Source organism: Nuphar pumila, unplaced genomic scaffold (genome assembly GCF_984573655.1).
Source record: "Nuphar pumila unplaced genomic scaffold, dmNupPumi1.hap1.1 HAP1_SCAFFOLD_108, whole genome shotgun sequence".
NCBI classification, from domain to species: Eukaryota; Viridiplantae; Streptophyta; class Magnoliopsida; order Nymphaeales; family Nymphaeaceae; genus Nuphar; species Nuphar pumila.
The window spans coordinates 50,987-75,716 of NW_028323176.1; the positions used below are offsets into that span (position 1 = coordinate 50,987).

Sequence of the window (24,730 nt, forward strand, 5' to 3'; positions counted from 1 at the left end):
GACCCCAAATCAGACTTCTTTTTAATAAACAAACGAGGGACATTTGAACTAAACTCGGAATTAGGGTTTGTTTGCTAAAAAAGAGAATCTCTAAAACTTACAAAATTCTGAGAAAGAAAAAAAAAACATACGAAGAGGCAAGAAAAAAAAATGAAAAGGCATGTTGCCTTAATGCACACACTTGCCAACATAATTCACGTTAAGTGAATATGTGAAACATTACCTTTTTACTTGAATACATTTTTAGTATATGAGGTGTGTGCTCCTCCTCAATGCACATGCCTCAAGCAAGGTGTGCGCCTCAAACACTAAGGCGCACGCCTCATAAACAACAATGCCTCAATACTGTGCCTCAAGGCATGCGTGCGCTTCACGCCTCAAAGCATAGGTGCTATTGGCATAATTTCATAAAAAGTAGGAATCTGCCTCAAAGGTTGGTAGAAGAAAATGTCATGATCGCAATGATGCAGTAGAGTAGTTGTTTGCTGCTCTCCATATCCTTCTTAGGGGCCTAATCTTCTTGTTCTGAGACTCAGAATCTTCCATTGAAATTTCCAATTGTGATGCATCAAGCGACAGTTTGCCTCTGACAAAAGCGTCCAGATTGAATTCCTCTGATGCTTTATCTCCATCAATCTCATTTCCTTCCACCATACTAGCGGGAATGCTGCCTGTCTCTATGTCCGTACCATTCCCCTTATTCATAGCTTCCTCACTCAAGGAAGGGCTGCCCTCCAAATTCAGGAGCTTCTTTATACTGTCTAGTGCAGGGTCAATCATGTCAAGAAAGCCCATAACCCAGGAAGCATCATCCACGATTTCAGTTCGCTGCATGCACAAGACCATCAGACACAACAAAGGCGGTTAATCTATTGAATTTTCATGTTTGTTTGTATAAGCAGACAGCAGACTGGCATATCAATTGGTGAATTGACATCAACATCAGCCACCGATTGCAGACAATCCTAACAACCCGTGTCCACAGGGACTTGCCTCGACTGGCCAAACCTATGACCTTCACATATAGTGCAAAGGGTAGGTGGGCTCAGGCTGGATGAAGGTTTATCCTAAGCCAAATCTACCAACTACATGCATGGCAGGATTAGGTCAAGTAGTGTGCTGAAACTAATCTGGATAATTTAGTACAACTATTCACTCAAAACTAAACGCACTATAATGGGAAAAACATCTATATATAACTACCAAAATAGATTTCTCCCTCGAACCAGGTAGGCCTGCATCACAATTGGCTCTAAAAATTTTACTAATAAGGACATGATGTTTAGCAGGTCTAAACAAATCATTCCCCCCCCCCCCCCAAGAAATTATGCATCAAAAGTTAAACCACCATACAGAAAACCATTTAGGGCATTACGCAGACCAAGGACCAACAACAAAGATCCTGACCTGACAAGAAGATTATGAAAACGAAATGCAACCGAGAAAACATCAATCCAGGGGGATTACACTACCTGCTGAAAATAAAGGTTTCTGATTTCCTCTGCACGTACTGAATTTCCTTGCTGTTCTTCCAGTGATGCCCATGTCATCCATGTAACATAGCTCTGTGAATTTATATTCAGTGAGGATCTAAATAATCTCCTTGCAGCAGTTGGATTTCCATTCCTCTGTTCTAGAACACCCCATGCCTGAAATGGACTGAAGCAAAATCTGAGCAGGCATTTTGTAGTTAAAAAGAATGAAATGTGTTCATGTCTTTTAAAGTGAGAAGTTTTCACTGCTGCTTATTAGTGGAAGTTTTTGCCCCAAATAATTTTGAACATGCAAGGGCCACAAGCATGTCAAACTAGGGATGGCAGTGGGGCGGGGCGGGGCGGGGGACAAGGTTTCCACCCCCGCCTCCATCCCCGTTTCATACCCTTCATCCCCGGTCCAAACGGGGATGAGGCGGGGCGGGGCGGGGCGGGGATATTGCGGGGAAAAGTGGTCGGGGCGGGGATTAGGCGGGGATCGTGGCGGGGACGGGGCGGGGCGGTGAAAAGTGCATGTCCACCCCCGCCCCGCCCCGCCTCCGCGGCGGGGATGGATTTTATCCTCCACCCCCGCCTCCATCCCCATTTCATACCCTTCATCCCCGGTCCAAACGGGGCGAGGCGGGGCGGGGCCCCGCTTTCCCCCGGTCCACTGCCATCCCTATGTCAAACACACACAAAAAAAGAGAGAACTTATGGCTATGTAACAACATGCAGTGTAGTTAATGAGTTACAAAAAGAAAAAGAATCCAAGAGCACTAAGAAGGCGAGCCAATTATCCAAACAAGTTATATAGAGATCATCATAGACTATCAACCAAAAGATACAAAATCCAATGATCCAAACAAGATCTGTAAAGATATTGCAATCCAAATGAACTGAGTTTTTAAAAGGACCTCAAAAAATCTTAATTTAAGACGATCCTAATAGACCTGCAAAGATTGGAAATCCAAATATTGCCAGAAGTACCATTTTATCATTGTCCAAGAGATAGTTAATACTCCCCATTTGGGCCAAGAAATTCAAGCCAAAGATGCAAAGGGCTTATAACAATATCCCTACGATTTGGTCGAGCTCAGCTGACTCACTACAATTGAACCAGGTTGTGCTCTTTCTTTGGTTTCAAGACAGCTTGAACCTATTTGAAGGGGTAGGAAGTTGAAACCATTATCCATACACCGGCAAAACTAATAGGATTCCTACTTCTTGCTTGAACAAGAAGCAGGATCAGAGATAATAACAAAAAGTAGCAAGTATTCATTGAGTTTCCAGATTTAGGAATTTAGGTGGTGCCCTTGATAGTATACTTACTACATACTAGCATTAACAGTATGTAATATAATAGGCGTTTCAGTATAGTTTCAGGTGAGTAAACTGCAATCGACAAAATAAGAGACAAAACAATCAATATGAGTATGGAAGAGGACATCAGAACTTGTTACATATTCTAACCAACATTAACGGATCAATTAAAGATAAATGTCTAGTAGATTTGAGTCATTTTCTTATCAAGAGGGTGATTAGCCATGTTAATGTATATATATATATAGCTATACATATGATGCATATATAATATATATATATATAATTTTTTCTTTTCTTTTCTTTTTGTTTAGTTCATTTTGAACTAGATTTAAACTAGTCAACACATTGTTGACTAGTTTGATAGCTGTTTGAGCTAGTCCAATGGCTACAAATAGAATTGGCCTTTTGTTATAATGTTCAGAAATTGGATTTGAATCTATGGCATAAAAGACTTGGCCATCCTCGTATATCCAAAATCCAATACTTTTCAAGTTTAGGAAAATTTTGTAATTCTGAAAATTTTGCTCGTAAAGATTGTATTCTTTATTAAATGAAAATATTATCATTTCATGATAGAACTTTTGTTTTATCTAGACCACTTGAGTTAATACATTCAGATGTTGGGGTCCCGCATCGGTCATATCAAAAGGCGGATACGCATATTATGCAATTTTTTTATGACTTCTCTAGGCATACTTGGATCTACTTTCTTAAACATAAATAAGAGTTTTTTTTTTTTGCATTTTCAAACATTTCACAAAATGACTAAAAATAAATTTAAAAATGATATTTTTATTTTTCGCACTGATTCAGGAAAAGAATTTTTGTCAAAAGAATTTAAAACTTATCTCAATTTACATGACATCACACATCAAAGATTTTGCCCATACACACAACAACAAAATGGTTTGGCCGAACGAAAACACCGACACATTATGAAAATCACTAAGACTTTATTGATAGCAAACCAAATTCCAAAAGAGTTTTGGGAAAAAGCAGCTCTAACTACTATATATTTCATTAACTGAATGTCATCTTCTTCTTTGAAAAATATAACTCCAATTGAAAAACTTGTCAAATTATCTCCTGATTACTCCATATTGAGAGTTTTTCGATGCAAATGTAATGTCTTCACCAACAAAAATGATAAACTCTCCCCCCTTGTCATTCCTTGTGTCTTCTTAAGTTATATATATAATAAAAAAGGCTATAGGTGTTTTAATTTTAAAAATAAAAAATTATATGTATCAAGAAATGTATCCTTCTTGAAAAAATTTGTTTTTTTTTTTATTTTGAAAAGACCAAGAAAGTAACCAAATATTCTTTTTTGATAGATTTGACTTCGAAATCTGATGGATGTGACTATGAATACGACCTAGACGATGGTCAAGGTATTGTTGATTCTGAACATAATGTTATTAATGAAGAGCAAACCCATAGGGACACCGGTTTACAATACTCAAGACATAGAGAAACCAATCTTCCATGTGCATTGGAAAAATATTCCGAAGTACAAACCAGAAGGTCATCCAGAGTCTCTAAACCTTTTGGTAAATTTGTGGCGTATGAATCTTTTTCACTCACATATAAGGCATTTATTGCATTAATACACTCGTATATAGAACCTTCATCGTATACTCAAGCCAAAAACCATACAGAATGGGTAGAAGCCATAAAGGCAAAATTAGAAGTATTAGAAAGGGCTAACACTTGGACCGTTCAAGATATTCCACAAGAAAAAAAACCTATAGGTTGTAGTTGGGTTTATAAGATTAAAACCAAGAGTGACGAAACTCTTGAAAGATATAAAGTCAGATTAGTGGCCAAGGGGTATTCCCAAGAGTATGGTATCGATTACGAAGAAACTTTTGCTCCAGTTGCTTGGATGACCATAGTCAGAACTATTAACATGTAAAACTGTACATATATATAATAATATTATATTATTATATATATATATAAATATATTTTTCATTTCTTTCTTTTCTGTAATTTTTTTCCTTTAATTTTATTTTGTTGTCTTTATGTCATCTAGTTCAGTTTGAACTAGAATGACTGTTGCTAGTTAAGTCTTGTCGAGACTTGACTAGCAATAGAGTTGTTTGGACTGCAACAACTCTATTGAGTCCTCTTTCAGTTGTGTATATAAAGGGGTGCAGCCCCTCTTGTATTTCATCCCAATGCTTCTTAAGCAATTGGTTTTTCATATAAATGAAGAATACATTTTTATTTTTATTTTGTTTCTAGTTATACCCTTTTTAAGGGTTATGCTTTAGTGTCATTCTTGACACTTGCCCTTGTGAATCTAAGCTCGTGTTTCGAAGATTCTCATTTAATTTCATGGTATCAGACCCGCGGAAGTACTAAATCTTGAGGAAAAGCTGCCTCGGTTTCCGTGCCCATTTGCAAAAGTGTTCGCCACTTGAAGAGAAGTGTTTTATCACTTCATTGGGGAAGATTTCACATCTTGTTGTATTGTTTTTTTCTTTCTTTTTTATTTTCCTTCTTGTTTCTCTTCTATTCCTATTCTTTCTCTCCTTGTAATCGATGGATGACAATGATAAAGTCACCGTCATGCCTATGAAACTAAGTGATACGAACTATGTAACATGGGCTTCAATCATGAAGCACCATATATGGGGAAAAGACCTATAGGGGATTGTGGATGGTTTCAATTCGAAACCTAAGCTATCTCTTACTAAAAAGGAGGGAGATAAAGAGATCCCTCTATCGGAAGAAGAGAAAATCAAGGCTATTGCCTCATACGAGAAGAAATGAAAAGAATGGAGAATATCTCATGCAAAGATAATGTCATGGCTTATCAATAGCGTTGACATTAAAAAATGCTCAAGTCTTGCCAAATTTGATCATGCCGATAAGGCATGGGAATACCTTAAGAATATGTATTCCCTTAAAGATATTGCACACGTGTGCAACCTCCAAGAAAAAGTTTGAATGATGACACAAGGAGACAAAACTATTCGTAAATATTATAATGGGTTGCCCGAACTTTGGGAAGAACTTTCCCTTTTATAACCAAAGTGACATTGTGCCGAAGACATCGAGCTTCGTCAGAAACAACTCGATGCTGAACATTTTTACCAGTTTATCACTGGATTAAGGCCGGAATTTGAAACCACTAAATCGACCCTACTTTACCGGGAAAAAATTCCTTCTATTGTTGAAACTATTAAAGAGTTTTTAATGGAAAAAAATTGTCTCCGAAAAGGTTCTTCAAAAATTGAAGATGATTCTGTCTTAGCCGTGTCTAGACCAGAGAATCATGTTCGATCATATAGGCCTCCTCACTTTAACCGACAAAATGGTGACTATGATAAGAAAAAAGTTATTTGTCATCACTGTCATGAACCGGGACACTACAGGCCACAATGTCCCAAACTTAAGGAGCTGAGAGAAAAAAGAGTTGTAATTGCTGGATCGGAACCTAAAGATCAGGATGCACCAGTTTCCCTGGCCCAACTAATGGAGATTCTTCAGCCTCTTATCAAAGGTGTCTCTTCCTCATCTTAAGCTTCAACCGCAGGTAAAATTTCTTAGCTCCATGACTCTGGTGCATATTTTCATATGACCCCAAATAATCAAAGTATATCCAAATGTGTTAAAAATAAAACAAGTGTGTCAAAGGTCTTTACTGCTGATGAGACTTCTCTTGAAATAGAAGGAATAGAAAATTTTGAAAAAATTTATAAAACAAAGAAATTTTCTATTCCAGAAATTAGACATGTTCCCAAATTAAATTTAAATCTTTTATCTATATCTCAAATTTCTGATTATGGGTGTAATATTTCCTTTTCTTCTCATGGTTGTTGAGTACAAGATCGTCAGTCAGGCAAGCTGATTGGGGAAGGCCATAGAGAAGGAGGACTCTATTACATGGATTTTTTAGAAATGCCGAAGAAAGCTTTTTGTTATAATATTCAAAAAATAGAGTTGAAACTGTGGCATAAGAAACTTGGTCACCCACATATAGCCAAAATCCAACATTTTTCAAATCTAAGAAAATTTTGTAACTCTGAATCATTTGATTGTAAAGATTGTATTCTCGGCAAAATGAAAAGATTATCATTTCAGAACAGAACCTTTTTCTCTTTAAGACCACTTGAATTAATACACTCGGATGTTTGGGGTCCTGCACCAGTAATTTCTAAAGAAGGATTTGTTTACTATGTTATTTTTGTCAATGATTTCTCCCGACATACGTGGATTTACTTTCTCAAACATAAGTCTGAAGTATTTTCATACTTTCAAACTTTTCATAATATGGTTAAAAACAAGTTTCAAAATGATATTACTATATTTTGCACAGATTTAGGGGGGGAGTTTTTATCCACAGATTTTCAAAATTATCTTAAATTGCATGGCATCACACATCAAAGATCTTGTCTTTATACACCTCAACAAAATGGACTGGCAGAACGAAAACATCGCCAAATTATAGAAACCACTAAGACTTTATTAATAGCAAATCAAGTCCCGAAAGACTTTTGGACAGAAGCTGCATTAACTGCCACCTATCTCATTAATAGGATACCATCTTCTTCGTTACAAAATATCACTCCCATTGAAAAACTTATGAACATTTCTCCAGACTACTCTAGACTAAGAATATTTGGGTGCAAATGTTTCATATTTACTGACAAAAATGATAAACTTTCTCCTCGTGTGATTCCTTGTGCCTTTTTAGGATATGCTGAAAAACAAAAAGGTTACAGATGTTTTGACTTCAAAAATAATAGACTATATGTATCTAGAAATGTTTCATTTATTGAAAAAGAGAGCTTTTTTTATTTTAGAAAATTAAAAGACGTCACTGAGTACTCCTTTTTGCTAGATCTAACATCAACATCTGATGATGATAAAAAATTTATTGATCTTAATGTTGAAAATGAAGAAGTTCATAAAGATACTAGTATTCAATATTCTAGGCGACAAGAGTCTAATCCTCCATGTGCACTTGAAAAATATTCTAACATTCCAACTAGACAATCATCACGAGTCTCGAGGCCTCCAGGAAAGTTTGTATCATATGAGTTTTTCTCACCCACATATAGGGCAGTTATTGCATTAATTCACTCATATGAAGAACCATCCACATATTTTCAAGCAAAAAATGATATCAAATGGATAGAAGTCATGAAAGCTGAATTAGATGCACTTGAAAAGACTTCAACATGGAATATTCAAGTTCTTCCTCCAGAGAAGAAAACTATAGGATGCCGATGGGTTTATAAAATTAAAACCAAAAGTAATGGTACTCTTGAAAGATATAAAGTTCATTTAGTAGCCAAAGGTTATGCCCAAGAATATGGGATTGATTATGAATAAACATTTGCTCCGGTGGCTCGTATGACAATTGTCCGAACCTTAATTGCCTTAGCTTCTATCAAAAAATGGTCTATTTTTCAAATAGATGTCAAAAATATTTTTTTAAATGGAAAGCTAGTTGAAGAAGTATACATGGAACCCCCTCCTGGTCTAAGTATTCCTAAGGGTAAATTCCTTCGCTTAAAAAAAGCTCTTTATGGACTTAAACAAGCACCAAAAGCTTGGTATGATAGGTTTAGTCGTGTTATGATTGATATTCGTTTTCAATTCTGTTTAACTGACACTGATTTGTTTATTAAGAATTCTGATGCAGAGATCATTGTGCTTCTTCTCTATGTAGATGATATGATCATCACTGGAAGCGATAAACAGGGAATTGAAACAATCAAAACACTTCTTAAATCTCATTTTGAAATGATTGATTTGGGCTTGTTGACATATTTTTTAGGCATTGAAGTTGCTTATTCTCCTAGAGGATATTTATTATCTCAGACTAAATTTGCTTTTGATATTGTTTTCAGGTCTGATATTACTGATGATAAGAAAGTTGACACTCTAGAAGTTGTTAATGTTAAAATGCAGATTGATGATGGAGAACTTTTTGTAGACCCTACTCCTTACAAATAGCTTGTCGGGGCACTTTCCTATCTATTCATTATCAGACCAGATATAGCACATGTTGTTCATACAGCAAGTCAATTTCAACATGCTCCTACTTTTGTTCATATGGGAGCAATCATATGTATTATCAGATACATCAAGTCCTCTCTTTCACGAGGACTTTTCTTATCTTCCTCCTCTTCTCTTGATTTAATTGCATATACTGATGCTGATTGGGGAGGTGATCCCAATAACAGACACTCAACCACTGGCTTTTGTGTTTTTTTAGAAGAATCATTGATCTCGTGGAGGTGTAAAAAGCAACAGAAGGTATCTCTCTCATCCACCAAAACTGAATACAGAGTCATGGCAACAACGACCATGGAAGTAGTTTGGCTCCGACGACTGCTTGCTGACATGGGAGCTGAAGCAACAAAGGCTTCACAAATATGTTGTGACAACAAAAGTGCGATCTACATTGCCAGTAACAAAACATTCCATAAATGCACCAAACACATCAAAATGGATTGTCACTACGTCAGAGAGAAATATCTACACGAGATAATTGATCTGTCATATGTCACTTCATAATATCAATTAGCAGACTTCTTTACAAAGCCTCTCGCTGCTCCCCGATTTCACTTTCTCTTAGACAAACTTTCGCTCATTGTACCGTAAGTTTGAGGGGGAGTGTTAAAATGTAAAACTGTCTATATATATATAATAATAATATTATATATTATATATTATATATATAAATATATTTTTCATTTCTTTCTTTTCTGTAACTTTTTCCCTTTATTTTTATTTTTTGTCTTTATGTCATCTAGTTCAGTTTGAACTAGAATGACTGTTGCTAGTCAAGTCCTATCCAGACTTGACTAGCAATAGAGCTGTTTGGACTGCAACAACTCTATTGAGCCATCTTTCAGCTATGTATATAAAGGGGTGCAACCCCTCTTGTATTTCATCCCAATGCTTCTTAAGCAATTGGTTTTTCATATCAATAAAGAATACATTTTTATTTTTATTTTGTTTCCAGTTATACCATTTTTAAGGGTTATGCTTTAGTGTCATTCTTGACACTTGCCATTGTAAATCTAAGCTCGTATTTCGAAGATCCCCATTTCATTTCAAGGACACTAATAGTCTTAGTCTCTATTAAAAAATGGCTCATATTTCAAATGAATGTCAAAAATATTTTTCTCAATGAAAACCTATATGGAAGCACCACCTGGTATAAGTAATCCTAAGGATAAGACTCTTCATTTAGAAAAATCTCTTTATGGTCTTAAACAGACACCAAAATCCTGGTATAACAGGTTTAGTCATGTTATGCTTGATATTGGATTCAGAACTTGTCTGACTGACACTACTTGTTTATTAAGATTTCTAATGCAGGGATTATTATTCTTCTTTATGTGAATGATATGATCATCACTGGAGGAGACAAATAGGGAGTTGAAAATATTAAAAAGTTTCTTAAAAATCATTTTGAAATGACTAATTTAGGTTTATTGAGATATTTTTTAGGAATTGAAGTTTCTTATTACCCTCGAGGTTATTTATTATCTCAATATAAGTTTGCTTTTGATATTATTTTCAGTTCTAAAATTATACATGATAAGAGAGTGGATACACTAGAAGTTGTCAACACCAAAATGAGAATCGATGATGGAGAACCTCTTGATGATCTAACTCCTTATATACAACTTATTGGAACACTTTCTTATAACACACTCTCACTTCTTTTCACTTTCATGAGGCCTCTTCTTGGTTGTTTCATCTTCATTAGATCTAATTGCTTATATTGATGCTGACTGGGGAGGTAATCTTAATAACAGGCACCCAACCATTGTTGTGAAAAGCGTTGAGGCATAGCGAGGTGCTCCACCAAAAACCTAGGCGAGGCGTAAGCCTCGAGGCGTAAAGCGTAAGCCTCATAATTTTTTTTTGAAAACTTTAAAAAAATTATAAAAAATATAAAAAAATAAAAAATGCTTTATTGATGAAATAACAACCAATAAGAAATATAAAATCTCAAATAAGTACTAAAAAATATGAGATTAACATATAAAAGTAACTAAAAACTGATTATATAATTAGAAAATATATGTGTTTAACCAAAAAAAGTTAAAATATGCTAAGAAACTTATTACATAACTGAAATAACTGGAAAAATATATGAGATTAACCTACAAAAGTTAAAATATATGACCTTATTCTAAAAAATATGAGATTAACATATAAAAGTAACTAAAAAAATGATTACATAACTGGAAAATATATGAGATTAACTAATAAAAGAAAAAATATACTAAGAAATTGTTTACATAATTGGAAAATATATGAGATTAACCAACAAAAGTTAAAATATACTAAGAAACTGATTACATAACTGAAATAACTAGAAAATATATGAGATTAACCTACAAAAGTTAAAATATATGAGATTATTCTAAAAAATCTGAGATTAACATATAAAAGTAACTAAAAACTGATTATATAACTGGAAAATATATGAGATTAACCAACAAAAGTTAAAATATATGAGATTATTCTAAAAAACATGAGATTAACATGTAAAAGTAACTAAAAAATTGATTACACAACTGGAAAATATATGAGATTAACCAACAAAAGTTAAAATATATCAAGAAACTAATTACATGACTGAAATAACTGAAAAATATACGAGATTAACCAACAAAAGTTAAAATATAGTAATATACTAAAAAACTGATTACATATGTGAAATAACTGGAAAATATATGAGATTAACCTAAAAAAATCTTTTTGATTACTTCTCAGAAGTCTTGTTGTAAAAAAAAACAAAAAAAAATGCGCCTTGAGGCACAAAGGGCCGCGCCTCAAAGCTAGGCACGCCTTTTGCACTTCAAGGCGCGTTTTTTATAACACACTGCACCCAACCACTGGTTTTTGTGTTTTCTTAGGTGAATCTTTGATTTTATGGCAGTGCAAAAACCAGCAGAAGGTCTCTTTCGTCCACCGAAGCTGAATACCGAGTTATGGTCACCACAACAATGGAGATAGTTTGGCTTAGAAGATTGTTGGCTGACATGGGAGTTGAAGTGGCAAAAGCTCCACGCATATGCTGTGACAACAAGAGTGCGATCTATATTGCCAGCAATCGAACATTTCATAAATGCACCAAGCATATTAAGGATTATCACTATGTCAGAGAGGAGTATCTACATGGAACCATTGATCTATCGTATGTTACATCAGAATACCAATTAGCGGATTTCTTCATCAAACCTCTCGTTGCTCCTAGATATCATTTTCTCTTAAACAAATTCTAGCTCATTATACCATAAGTTTGAGGGGGAGTATTAAAAAGTGTACACATAAATGTAACTATATATAATATAATAATATAATATTATTTATTTATTTATTTTTAATTTTTCCTTTTTTCTTTTTTTCTTTTGTATTTTTATTTTTTGTCTAGTTTAATTTGAACTATATTCTAAACTAGTCAAGATCCAACTAGATCTTGACTAATTGTTATAGTCATTGGAGCTAGTCCAACGACTACAATTACAACCGTTGGACTAGCTTCAACGACTGTTTATGAGCTCTTGAAAGCTCCTCTCTCTCCCTCACTCTTTGTGTATAAATAGAGGTAACTCCCCTCTCCTTTGTAACAATGCTTTTTAAGCATTTCATGTGAATGAAATAAAGTTTATTATTTTTTGACAACCAAAAAGGCTAAAGGTGCTTTGATTTTAAGAATAAAAATATGTATGTTACAAGAAATATATCCTTCTTAGAAAATGAAAGTTTCTTTGATTTAAAAAAAACTAAAGAAGTAACTGAGTATTCTTTTCTATTAGATTTGACTTTGAAGTATGACAATGATAGTTGTGATTGTGAATATGACCTTGATAATGGTCAAGATATAATCGATACAGAACAAAACCATGATAATGTGATTAGTGAATAGCAATTTCATAGGGACAAGAATTATTTACAATACTCTAGGCGTAGGGATCCCAATCATCCATGTGCTCTCAAGAAATATTTTGATAAGCCTGAAGTACAAACCAAAAGATCATCTAGAATCTATAAACCACCCGAGAAGTTTGTCTTATTACTCATTTTCTCCCAATTACAAGGCATTTATTGTATTAATACATTCATACATAGAACCTTCAACCTATGCTCAAGGCAAGGAACATTCTAAATGGGTAGAAGCTATGAGGGTGGAATTAGAAGTTTTAGAAAAGGCTAACACTTAGACTATTTAAAATATCTCATAAAGAAAGAAAAATATTGGTTGTAGGTGGGTATATAAGGTAAAAACCAATTGTGATGGAACTCTTAAAAGGTATAAAGCCATACCAATTGCCAAGGAATATTCCCAAAAGCATGGCATAGATTATGAAGAAATTGAGGTACCACCAGATATAAGTATCCTTAAGTGTAAAGCTCTTCATTTGAATAAAGCTCTTTATGGTCTTAAACATGAACTAAAAGCCTGATATGACAGGTTTAGTCATGTAATGTTTGATATTGGCTTCATAACTTGTCTAACTGGCACTATTTTATTCGTTAAGATTTCTGATACAGGTATTATTATTCTCCTCTTTTATGTAAATGACATGATCATCACCGGAAGAGACAAAGAGGGAGTTAAAAACATTAAAAAACTTTTCAAAAATTATTTTGAAATGACTAATTTGGGTTTATTAAGATACTTCTTAGAAATTGAAGTTGCTTACTCTTCTAGAGGGCATTTATTATCTCAGCCTAAATTCACTTTTGACATTGTCTCTAGGTCTACAATCACAGATGATAAGAGAGTTGATACCCCTAAGGTTGTCAGTACCAAGATGTGAATTGATGATGGAGAACCTCTTGAAGATCATACTCCTTACTGACAACTTATTGGAGAACTTTCCTACATCTCAATTACTATACCTGATATATCACACATTGTATATACAACTAGTCAATTTCAGCATGCTTCCACTTCTTTTTGCGTGAGAGCAGTTTTGTGTATTATTAGATATATTAAGACTTTTCTTTCTCGAGGCCTATTTATGTATGTTTCATCTACATTAGATTGAATTGTTTACATAGATGTTGATTGAGAAGGTGATCCCAATAATAGACACTCAACTACTGATTTTTGTGTTTTCTTAAGTGAATATCTGATTATGTGGCGATGCAAGAAGCAACAGAAGGTCTCTATTTCATCAATTAAAACTGAGTATAGAGTTATAGCAACCACAACTATGGAGATAGTCTGGCTGAAAAGATTGTTGGCCGATATGAGAGTTGAAGTGACAAAAGCCTCATGCATGTGCTGTGACAACAAGAGTGCGATCTACATAACGAGTAACCATACATTTCATGACGTACCAAATATATACAAATGGATTGTCACTGCGTCAAAGAGGAGTATCTACATGGGACTATTGATCTGCCTTATACAAAACAACAAACAACAACAACTACGCCTTCATCCCAAAACAATTGGGGTCAGCGATATGAACCAAAAAAGAAATTCATTTTGGGTCTTCCACATGAATCCTTTTCCTCCAATCATTTCTATCCAACGCCATGTCCTCGGTGAGGTTCAAAGCATTCATATCCTTTCCTATCATCTCCATCCAAGTCTTCCTAGGCCTACCCCGACCTCTTTTAACTAATATATTTTCCCATTTCTCCAACCTTCTAACTGGAGCATCATTAGGCCTTCGCCGAATATGTCCAAACCACCGTAAACGATTCTCTCGCATCTTATTTTCAATGGGCGCAACACCTACCTTCTTACGTATCTCTTCGTTCCGAATCTTATCTTTTATTGTATTTCCACACATCCATCTAAGCATCCGCATCTCAGCTACACTCATTTTTTGAATATGATGTCTCTTGGCAGCCCAACATTCCGTACCATATAGTAAAGCGGGTCTAATAGTCGTCCTATAAAACTTTCCCTTCAACCGCAATGGCATTCTACGATCGCACAGCACTCCAGTAGCACTTTTCCATTTCATCCACCCAACCTTTATCCTATGATTTACATCTCCATCAATTTCTCCATACTTTTGATGGATCCCAAATATTTGAAATAATCATTCACCGGTATATCTTGCTCACCAAGCTTCACTACACTCCCATCACTACTTCGTTGCTTACTAAACCGACATTCCATATATTCAGTCTTACTCTTACTCAACTTAAAACCTCTAGCTTCCAATGTCTGTCTCCATAATTCTAACTTAGCATTAACCCCAGCTCTAGACTCATCAATCAAAACAATATCATCAGCAAACAACATACACCACGGTACATTATCTTGAATTGATCTCGTAAGCTCATCCATCACTATCGCAAATAGGAAAGGGCTTAAAGCAGATCCTTGATGTAACCCAACCGTTATCGGAAAATTGGTTGTCACCCCTCCACAAGTGCGGACATTGGTTACTACTCCTTCATACATATCTTTAATTATACTAATGTTACATCAAAATACCAGTTAGCAGATTCTTTCACCAAACCTCTTACTACTCTTGGATTTTACTTTCTCTTAGGCAAACTTTCGATCATTGTACTGTGAGTTTGAGGGGGAGCGTTAAAAGTGTATATATATAGAGAGCGATATATACATATGATATATATATATATATATATGTATATATAGTAATATATGTATATTTATATATATATATACATATGATGTATATATATATAATATATATAGTATATATGCATATTTATATATTTTTTCTTTTTCTTTTATTTTATTTTTTGAACTAGATTTAAACTAGTCAACACATTGTTGACTAGTTTGATAGTCATTGGAGCTAGTCCAACGGCTACAAATAGAGCCATTGGACTAGCTCCAACGACTCTATTTGAGTCTCTCAAGAGCCTCTCTCTTGAGCTCCCTTTTGTATATAAATAGGGGTTATCCCCCTCACATTGTATTAAATGCCTTTAGCATTTTTATGGATTGAATAAAATATTTATTTTTTATATTCTTAAGCCTTGTATGCCCTTTTGTGGGCTTTGTTGATGTGCCCTTAGTGGATACTTGTTGTGAACTTTTGTGTTCTTGTTTGAAGGCTCTTGTTTTATTACAAGCCATCCATATGCTTCAGAATGAATCACAATCAAGCAAGAAAAAAAGTACCTGAAGGCAGCGTGCAGCGTCTTCACTTGTTGAATCAATTGATAGTGTCCTTTGATAGAGTTTCCTTGCTGTGGTTAGGTTCCCTTCCTTCCACTCCATCCAACCCCAAGCCTGTTGAATCCATGCAAAGGAGAAAATGTTGTTCTCAGCAATAATGCCTAAAACTAATATAAAGAACTATGGATTAGACTGGCACTATGCAAGCAAAAAATACAAACCAAACCCATAAAAAAGTTGCCAATTTTCACAAATTAGAGTATTTGTTATTGTTGCTGTTAATGTAAATGCTTGTATGGATAATTGAAGCAAAGGGAGGGAAAGAGCAATTAAAATATAAGAACCAATTTTACAACAGGAAATTCAAACTATACCAACAGATAATTCACCAAGTTGCCAAAAGAGAAACAATTTAATGGAATTAGTCAATTTCAGCTAGGTGAATAGGCAGGAATATAAGAAAAGTGGCCGGCTGCAGAGTGCAACAAACAAAGAAAACAAGGACCATTAGTGCTGCTTGTCCTTGCAATTTAGCCTTTTTCTTCTTCTTTCCTTGTCCCTCAGTTTTTTCTGGAAGCAGAGGCAAAGCGAAAGGCAAAACAACATTAAGATATAATATTAAATCAACAGGAAACTTAAAAGTGGGAGGCTGGAGGTCCCACAAATGTAAGCTATAAACATATTGAAGAAAGTGTTCAGCCAAACTCAAACTTCACAAGTAACAGCATCAGGCTAAAAATTTGATCAGCGATTGATGGTGGTAAAAGCAACCATTTCATGCATCTTTTTTACACAGAATAGGACTTTGCAATCCGGATTGTTGTACAACTGAAGCCTTAATGTTGAGAATGGGCCTACAAGCCAACACTGCTGCTGCCACCAACCTTCTCCCAGAATGTCACCTAAGAGAAAAAGTCCTCTCTCTCTCTCTCTCTCTCTCTCTCTATATATATATATATATATATATATAGAGAGAGAGAGAGAGAGAGAGAGAGAGGTTCTAGTGATGGTAAAACCACCTTTCACCTCCTGATAAACAACCTGATTTTCAAAAGCGGTAGTGGTGGATAAAACTATCCGTTCTAAAACTGTGTTCCTCAAACATGGATTGAGAGGATTAAAAGAACCTAGCCGAACTTCCCACACCCAAAAAATCCCAATTGAATCTACATGTGAATATCTGGCATGCCTTTTTGTGACAGGTAGACATTCATGTATTTCATATGCATTAGAAGCAAACTGTTTGTATTCCTTTGTTTCTCTCTTTCGAACCAGGAAACTAGATGTGCAAATTTATTTATGCCTAATCAGAGTAAACTGGTAAATGTGACAAGTGAATCTTTTAATGTGCTGCCTTATGGCACAATCAAAGTGTGCCAAGAAGAGTTGGAAAAAAGCAATCATCTCTGCAGTTCAGAAAAAAAAATTGTCCATTAATTGAAACTTGAAAGGATTTCATTTGCATCAAGTATATCAAAAAGGAAAGAAGCATATAGATTAGCACAAAGCTCCAGAATTCGGTACTAAGAACCAACTGAGCAGCATTTTCTCTCATCCATTCCCCATTGGATTGGGAAACTCTCATCACATTAAAGATTGGTGCAAGAACAACCCTCCTGCCTTTGGGTTTGTTTAAATATGTTGTGTTCCTACAATTATTAGAAATTGTTCAGAACCCACTTTTCAAGAGCGATGAACGTAAGTGGATGGGTTTGCTATGATTATATCTGTGGAAGGAACAGTAAGCCCTAAGCGTACATTTTATGTTTATTAGGGTATTATAAGTTAGGAGAGGATAGAGAGAGCAAATGGGAGAGGCAGGCAGTTTCCTACTTTTAAGGCATTCTCTATGTGGTGGCATTACATTTCAAAATTTATTTCTATCTAAGCATTTCCATCTAATAGAACACTTATGTTTTGGGTACACATCACAAAATGAAATGAAACATGCCAAAATTCAATAACAATGAAGCAACTTTGTAATATCAATATTCTGCATAACATTGCAACCTAAGTTATGTTAACAGTAAGGCCTTATATCTTCTGTTTCTAATCTTATAAGCTGTTTTTGAAGAAACAGTAATTTTGAAAGACAAAAATATGATGAATGTGCAATAGTGGTAAGGTAATCAAGAGGTCTTAGAAGATCTTCCTAAAATTTTTACTTAGTAAGAAGCCATATGTGAAGTACAAAATATACCAAGAGAAGAATTCAACAGATGTGTCCAACTAACAAAAGTACCAAAGTAATCAATAAAACATTTATTAACATGGTGCAGATGGATTTAAGCTTGGAATAACACAAAAAAAGAAATCGGTTATTTGATAATGAACCCTTACAGTCCATATTGGTTGGTGTTTTGGATCCAAATCAGCTGCCCGCTTGAATAGTACCCGGGCAAGGTTTGCAGAAGAATGCTTATACTCCAACAAAGCAAGTGATTGAAGGATCACAGGATCTTTGCGGTTGAGTGCATGACCTATCTTTAGAAGCTTCCTTCCTTTATCAATATTACCCTGCTTGACCTCAAAGAGGGCCCACACATGCCAGGCAAATCTGTTCTTTGGGCTAGCCTGAACTGCTCTCTGCACAGAAACACAAATGTTTTGAATTTCAAAGGCATAAATTTAATAATATAGTAAATCAGAACAATGAACCCACATATAAAGGTGAATTAATAAATGGAAAAAACAAATGCCACTAAGTAGATCTTAATACTAGCAAAACAGTCATCTTCCCAAACTAGCATTTCAGATAACATGAATACATGATAGAACTATGGAGGCACATTTCATGCACATAAAATTCAGAGAAATGAACTTATGGGTACAAAGAAAACATTCTATTTCAAAATTTACACAAAATTGGATAATGTAATTGCAATCAGGTTACAAATGCAATGTACATGACATAGAGAGATGCGAGTGCAGGGAGTCTGTATAAATTTCTGGTATGAAATGAAAAGTGTTACATGAATCATACAATGTTACGGAATATCTGGTATAAATGCGAGTACAGGGAACCTAACTTGACCTCGGGAAATTGTACTCATTTGGTGTATCCACGGGCAACGGTAATTAAAAAGAAGAACTTAAATTGTATGCCTTTAATAGGACATGCATATAGAAAAGAAAACTTTAATGAAAGATAATAAAGTGTTCATGCATTGCACATAAATCATAAATATTCCTGCGATGCATTAGAACATGCATATTTTACCTCTTCTCTTAATTATTACATGTTGGTGGATGTGTGATGTTTAATTTATAATGCATGATAAATGTCTTGCTTACTTAAATTGTGATCACTGTTATTGCTTAAATGTTCTTTCATGCTTAGAAGTTTTTCCTTATTGCATGAATGCTTAATTGAATTATGTAATTGTCATAATTGCATTCCTCTGAATTATCGCATGAAATCCTATCTGTGTTCTTTATGCTCATTTATTTCATTAGAGGGATTCGTACGCATAATTCTTCGGATTTCTGACACCCTCTATTTATGTTTTTTCGCAGCCTCAGGTGATCAGTGAAGCGTTTGGTTTTTGGAAAGTCACGGGTGACACGCACTTGCTAGACAGATCACAGATGGACAGTGTGACTCTTCTTTTATTTCCTTTTCGTTTCATTTAGTTGTTATTGCACTCTGAATATTTCATTTATACAATTGTCTCTAGACTTATTATTTATTATTTCAATAAAGGTTTGGTTTGGTATGAATGATAATTGTAAGCTCTATTGTGGTTGGTTGTTTTATCCAATTGGGAGTGGAACTGTAAAGGCCCCGGGTTTGTGAAAAGATTTTCACTATGGTTAAAAAAAAATCCGCATTTTCAAGGGGTATGAGTTGGGGTCGTTACATATATCGGTCTTGGCCATATCTTAGCAAGACAGAGTCTTGAGATATAATGTGGCTTTTGATAAATCTTAGGAAAACCTTGGCATTTAACAAAAAAAAAAGACACAAAACATATTTAAAATATAGAAAATAAGAAAATAATAAACTGCAGTGCTAATATATGACAACATCATGAATTTTTTTTTTCCAAATACAACAGATTTTGTGTGTGTATGAGTCATTGTTTAGTGCAACAGTGAAGTGATCAGGTTCTTCACATGGAAACTTGGGTTTCAGTCTTGAGAGTGGCCACTTCATTTAAAAGGCAGAGGGATGGAACCATCTATGGTCTGCCGCCACTTCTGACATAGTACATAACCACACTAAGTATGGCCCGTATGGCCCTCTACATGCACATGGCTTCTGATAAATCTTAGGAAAACCTTGGCATTTAACAAAAAAGTTAAAAAAAATAGACAACATTTTTAAAATATAGAAAATAAGAAAAAAATAAAGTGCAGTGGTAATATATGACAACACCATGATTTTTTTTTAGTGCAGCGGTGAAGTGCTCAGGTTCTTAACATGGAAACTTGGGTTTCAGTCTTGAGAGTGGCCACTTCATTTAAAAGGCAGAGGGATGGAACCATCTCTGGTCTGCCGCCACTTCTGACATAGTACATAACCACACTAAGTATGGCCCTCTACATGCACGCATGCATATATAAATGCATGCATGTATGTTTGTTTCCTACAGCCTTGTGTGCTGTCCAAAATTCTGCTTAGAACCAAAAATACACATGTCATACCATATCCTGATATTGATATCCTAGTAATAGGAACATAGTCAAATATAGATGCGGCCAAATAAGTACATTTGGAAAGAAATATTTAAAAGCGCAGAAAATGGAATCCAGAAATTTTGTTTCAAGCAACAAAAAGATTACTTATCTATGAAGGACGGACCACCACATTATAGAAAAGCATTACCTTATACAAGTAGCCTCTACAAGTCTAGCTTTTCTCCATGGCTAGAAGATTAGAAGTGACAAGTTCGTTACACCTACATTGTTCAGCACATCACACTTTTTGATGTCTAAAGGCTTTACTCCAACAAAAAACAATGGCCATGTGGAGTTGTGAGGGTAACAGGTCTAGACTTTGTAACTTACGTGCTATTTTGCAGATGGGGCCATTTCTCTTAGCAGTGAGCTTAGAGGACTTACACATATTACAAGACCTTCTAAATTTATAGTAACAAAACAGATAATGTGAGAAAATAGGAACCTCAAACAGTTTCCTGGCAATCTTAGTGTTCTCCTGCTGCACTTCCATTTGTGCCCATGCCTGTATCAGAAAAGAAATCCATAGTAAATGGAACAACTCCAATTGAACTAGAAAAAAATTTATCAGCAAACCTCCAGAAAGCAACATTCTAAGTAGATATATATTGGTTTCAAAAGGAATTTCAATGATCAGTACTTACAAGCCAACTAGCACAGCTCTTGGGGTTACATAAGGTAGCCTGTTGGAACAAGTAGCGAGCTTGGTCAATCCTGTCTCCTCTGGCTTCAAGTAATGCAAGTGTTTGATATATATACTCATTTGCACCACAATATTTGAGTCCTTTTCCAAGAAGGTATCTAGCTTTTTTTATATTCCCTTGTTCTATCTCAAGAACTGCCCACCCATGCCAAGCTGCAACATGCCTTTCATCAGCCACCGTAGCAGCATCAAACAGCTCTCTAGCCCTTCTGATATTTCCAATTCTTTTTTCCAAAACAGCCCAACACTAGCCACAGATGAGAGTAATAAAAGAGGAGTATCAAAATTATTGCATCATTGGCTACCAGACAGTATCACATACCAAGTAATGCATCACAAATAAAAAAGACCCGCCCAATGAATTTTACATGCTTATTTAAAGCCTTGTCAATAGTTGTGCAATATCATAAATAAGAATTGGAGGTAGTGACAACCAACCCTCTCATAATACCATGGAAGAAAGATGTAAACAATGTATCAATCAACTGAAAATACTTAATTGTCCCAATGACTGATGTTTCTGAAAAGTCTGAGGATAGATAATTTTACTCTTAATGATATTCTAATAAGTAGATAAAACTGAAAATGATCAGATACTGCACCTTAGGCTTCTGTACGTGGACACCCCTATGTCTGTTAGATAATACATATGGCACCTATCTCAATCCTAGTGGGTTCATCATCATCCAAAAAAAAAAAGCACTATACCTCGGTGCTTCAGCCACAATAAACTGGGATAAGGGTTGTCAATACAAGAACCTGCATGCATATGCTTTCCTCTGTCTACATGCACAGTAAAAGGAATCAACCAACTGGGACTTACTCAAGGACTCAGGCAAACAAGTGTGATATTCAAGATAGAGCACTGCCTGCTCAAGAGAATCATCAAGAAAGATAAATATAGGTTAATGCAGAAACTAATAAGTATGAAAATTTCTTCATCAACATTCAGTCTCATCATGTAAATGAAAGCATGAATAGGGATCATAGAAGGATTGATTTAAAATTTTGAGATCCTTCACATAAAATATGGGTCTCTCTCTCCCTGGACAACAGAAGCACTATTAGACATTCCAATGAGCATTTACCTCAAGTCTCAACTACTATCTCCTGATCCCCATCTTAAAATTGGATATGCTCATATTTCACTCTAGGCCAACTGAAAAGACAACACTAGATCAACTGAAACGGTATACAGGAATGCAGGTTTCCAACACACCAACCTCCTCCCCATATTGGGGGAAGAATTCACTGAATTTAGCTTCACACCATAAATCTACCTCTGGTCTTGTCAAAAGAATCTTAGTGATAGGCTGTCAGACATCAGTCTGATTTGATGCATGCAATGTGCATCATGTAAGAGCTACTGATTTCAGTTATCTAACACTCACTTGATGAAAATCAGATATCTATGTCTATTGACACTCTTTCGAGAATGTCAGCATTTACTTCAATCTGAATATGGTACTCTTAAAATTGGACAGAGCGTAATGCGAAAAATTAGATTAAAAAATCCACAGTTTGTCAGCAGGTTGTTTCCAAGTGAAAACTCTTCTCTACATCTTCCTTTCCCTGAATATTTAACCTTTTAATCAATTCCCAATCTTCTATGTTTTGCAATGAATAACAAAATATACGTTTGACTGGTCTAGGGAAGACCTAACATGCATGCCGAAATGACCCACATTGGCTCCATACTAAGAGGTTCTTCCATGCCTGGGAACATGAAAGAAATAAAACAATGTTTAATGCATAAATTTACAACTACCACTGCACAGAGGACTAGTGCAACGTTTAGAGAGCAATATCAATATTGAAAAGTTTCTTCTAAATTAACATGTACGTTATCTTCCAAATTAATATTCAGGACAGTTGTTTAGATTCGGTATAGTAGCCAGAGTAAATTTTTCAAAATCTAGACAGGATTCCTGAAAATTTCATCATGTATCTGCGCATCCTCTCTCAGAAAAGAAAGATACCAATGCATAAACCGTTACACTGACCTGCCAAATATAAGAATTCTCTCCTTGGGTTGCTTGGCATCCTTGCTCATACACCGATCTAGCTTCTATGATCTTTGACTGCTTGCTCAAAATTCGCCCGAGGGCCACATATGGCCTTCCGTCTTCTGGCCAAAAATATATACACTTATACAAAATAACTATATCAGGCAGATGGATCTACAACAACCAAAGAGTAAACTCCAAGCAAATATAGTGGCATCAGAACAAAGAAACGAACACAAACAACTTTAGATGAGAGGTACAGAGCGTCACAGACAAAGTCAGTGTAGCAAATTAAATTTTTAAGAATGCAGTATTATATGATATATCTTTCCCATAACAATGCTTGAAATTAGTTGGACGTCTAAAAACTCTAATTAGCATAGAAGACCAGGGATATTCACTACTTAGAAACAAATATTGCAAGTGTAACGATTTGTGCAGTTGACAAATTCCAATATCGCATGGAAGAAGAACACGATTCAGCACAGTAACATTCACAATAACTATAAAAATTCATGATGAGACAGTGCACGCTGCAACAGGTTTAAACTGCTAATGAGAGAATGACGATCGGTCCAGATCTATTCTCTTCCAAGCATTAACAATCACATAGCCAAATTCGCAACACGATTTCATCAAAGAACAAGAGAAAAAGAAATGGAATGAATAAGCCACATGAGAGCGTTGTACCTGCCTCAGGAGTTTATCCGCGTCTTCGAATCGATAGTTCCTCGCCAAAACCTTGGCACGGTACAACGCAAGCTCCAGGTTGATCCCCAAGGGCCTATCCGAGTTACTGCGAACCCTCTCCAGCTCGAAAACGGAAACCAAACCAGAAACCTCCGATTCATCCACGGAAGAAAAAGAAGAAGAAGGGACTCCATCGACGCTCTCACCTTCCTCTCCGACCCTACCGGAAGCCTCCGGATCTTCGTCTCTCGAGACATCCATGACAGGCCTCCTAATGACCAGCGGCTCCTTCGTAGACTTCTCACCAGAGATTTTAGCCGCAGAATTTCCCGGGGAATCCGTTTCGACGCATCCGTCATCATCATCGGAATCTTGCTCGGCGCCGTTCTCCTCACCGTCGGAATCGGCAAGGAGGAGGCGCGCGTCTAGGGACGACGACGAAGTCGTCGATGGCTCTCCTTGCTTCGAGGCACATGAGGGAACCTTAATTTGGGTCGGAGGATGGGGGAAGGGTACAGGGGAAGGCTTGAAGAAGGATTTTGAGGGGTTTTGGAGGGAAGAAGGAGAGGGAAGGAACGGAAGCAAATGACATCCGAACGAAATCGCGCTCATTGATCGATCTATCGATCTTCTTTATAGCAAGAGCCAGAAAAAGCAAAGGAAGGAATTCGAGCTACCAAGAACTCCTTCGCCTTCGAATTCTATCTCTATGCTCAACTTCGCTTTGCTTCAGTGAGCGAACGGA

At 35.7% G+C, this 24,730-nt stretch overlaps 1 protein-coding gene across 2 annotated transcripts; it reads right to left on the minus strand.

Annotated features, from left to right (window-relative positions):
• Positions 1-24,730, minus strand: HCF107 (high chlorophyll fluorescent 107). 2 transcript variants are annotated; one of them, XM_089993998.1, is made up of 8 exons: positions 23,986-24,730; positions 23,293-23,436; positions 21,231-21,536; positions 21,032-21,091; positions 18,247-18,492; positions 15,910-16,020; positions 1,473-1,649; positions 1-828 (listed from the first exon to the last, which is right to left on the minus strand). In XM_089993998.1, exons 1-8 carry the CDS (start codon positions 24,595-24,597, stop codon positions 451-453), a joined length of 2,034 nt encoding a protein of 677 aa, XP_089850124.1. In that variant the 5' UTR covers positions 24,598-24,730; the 3' UTR covers positions 1-450. The 2 variants fall into 2 exon arrangements, with proteins under 2 accessions (XP_089850124.1, XP_089850125.1); XM_089993999.1 differs by lacking the exon at positions 23,293-23,436.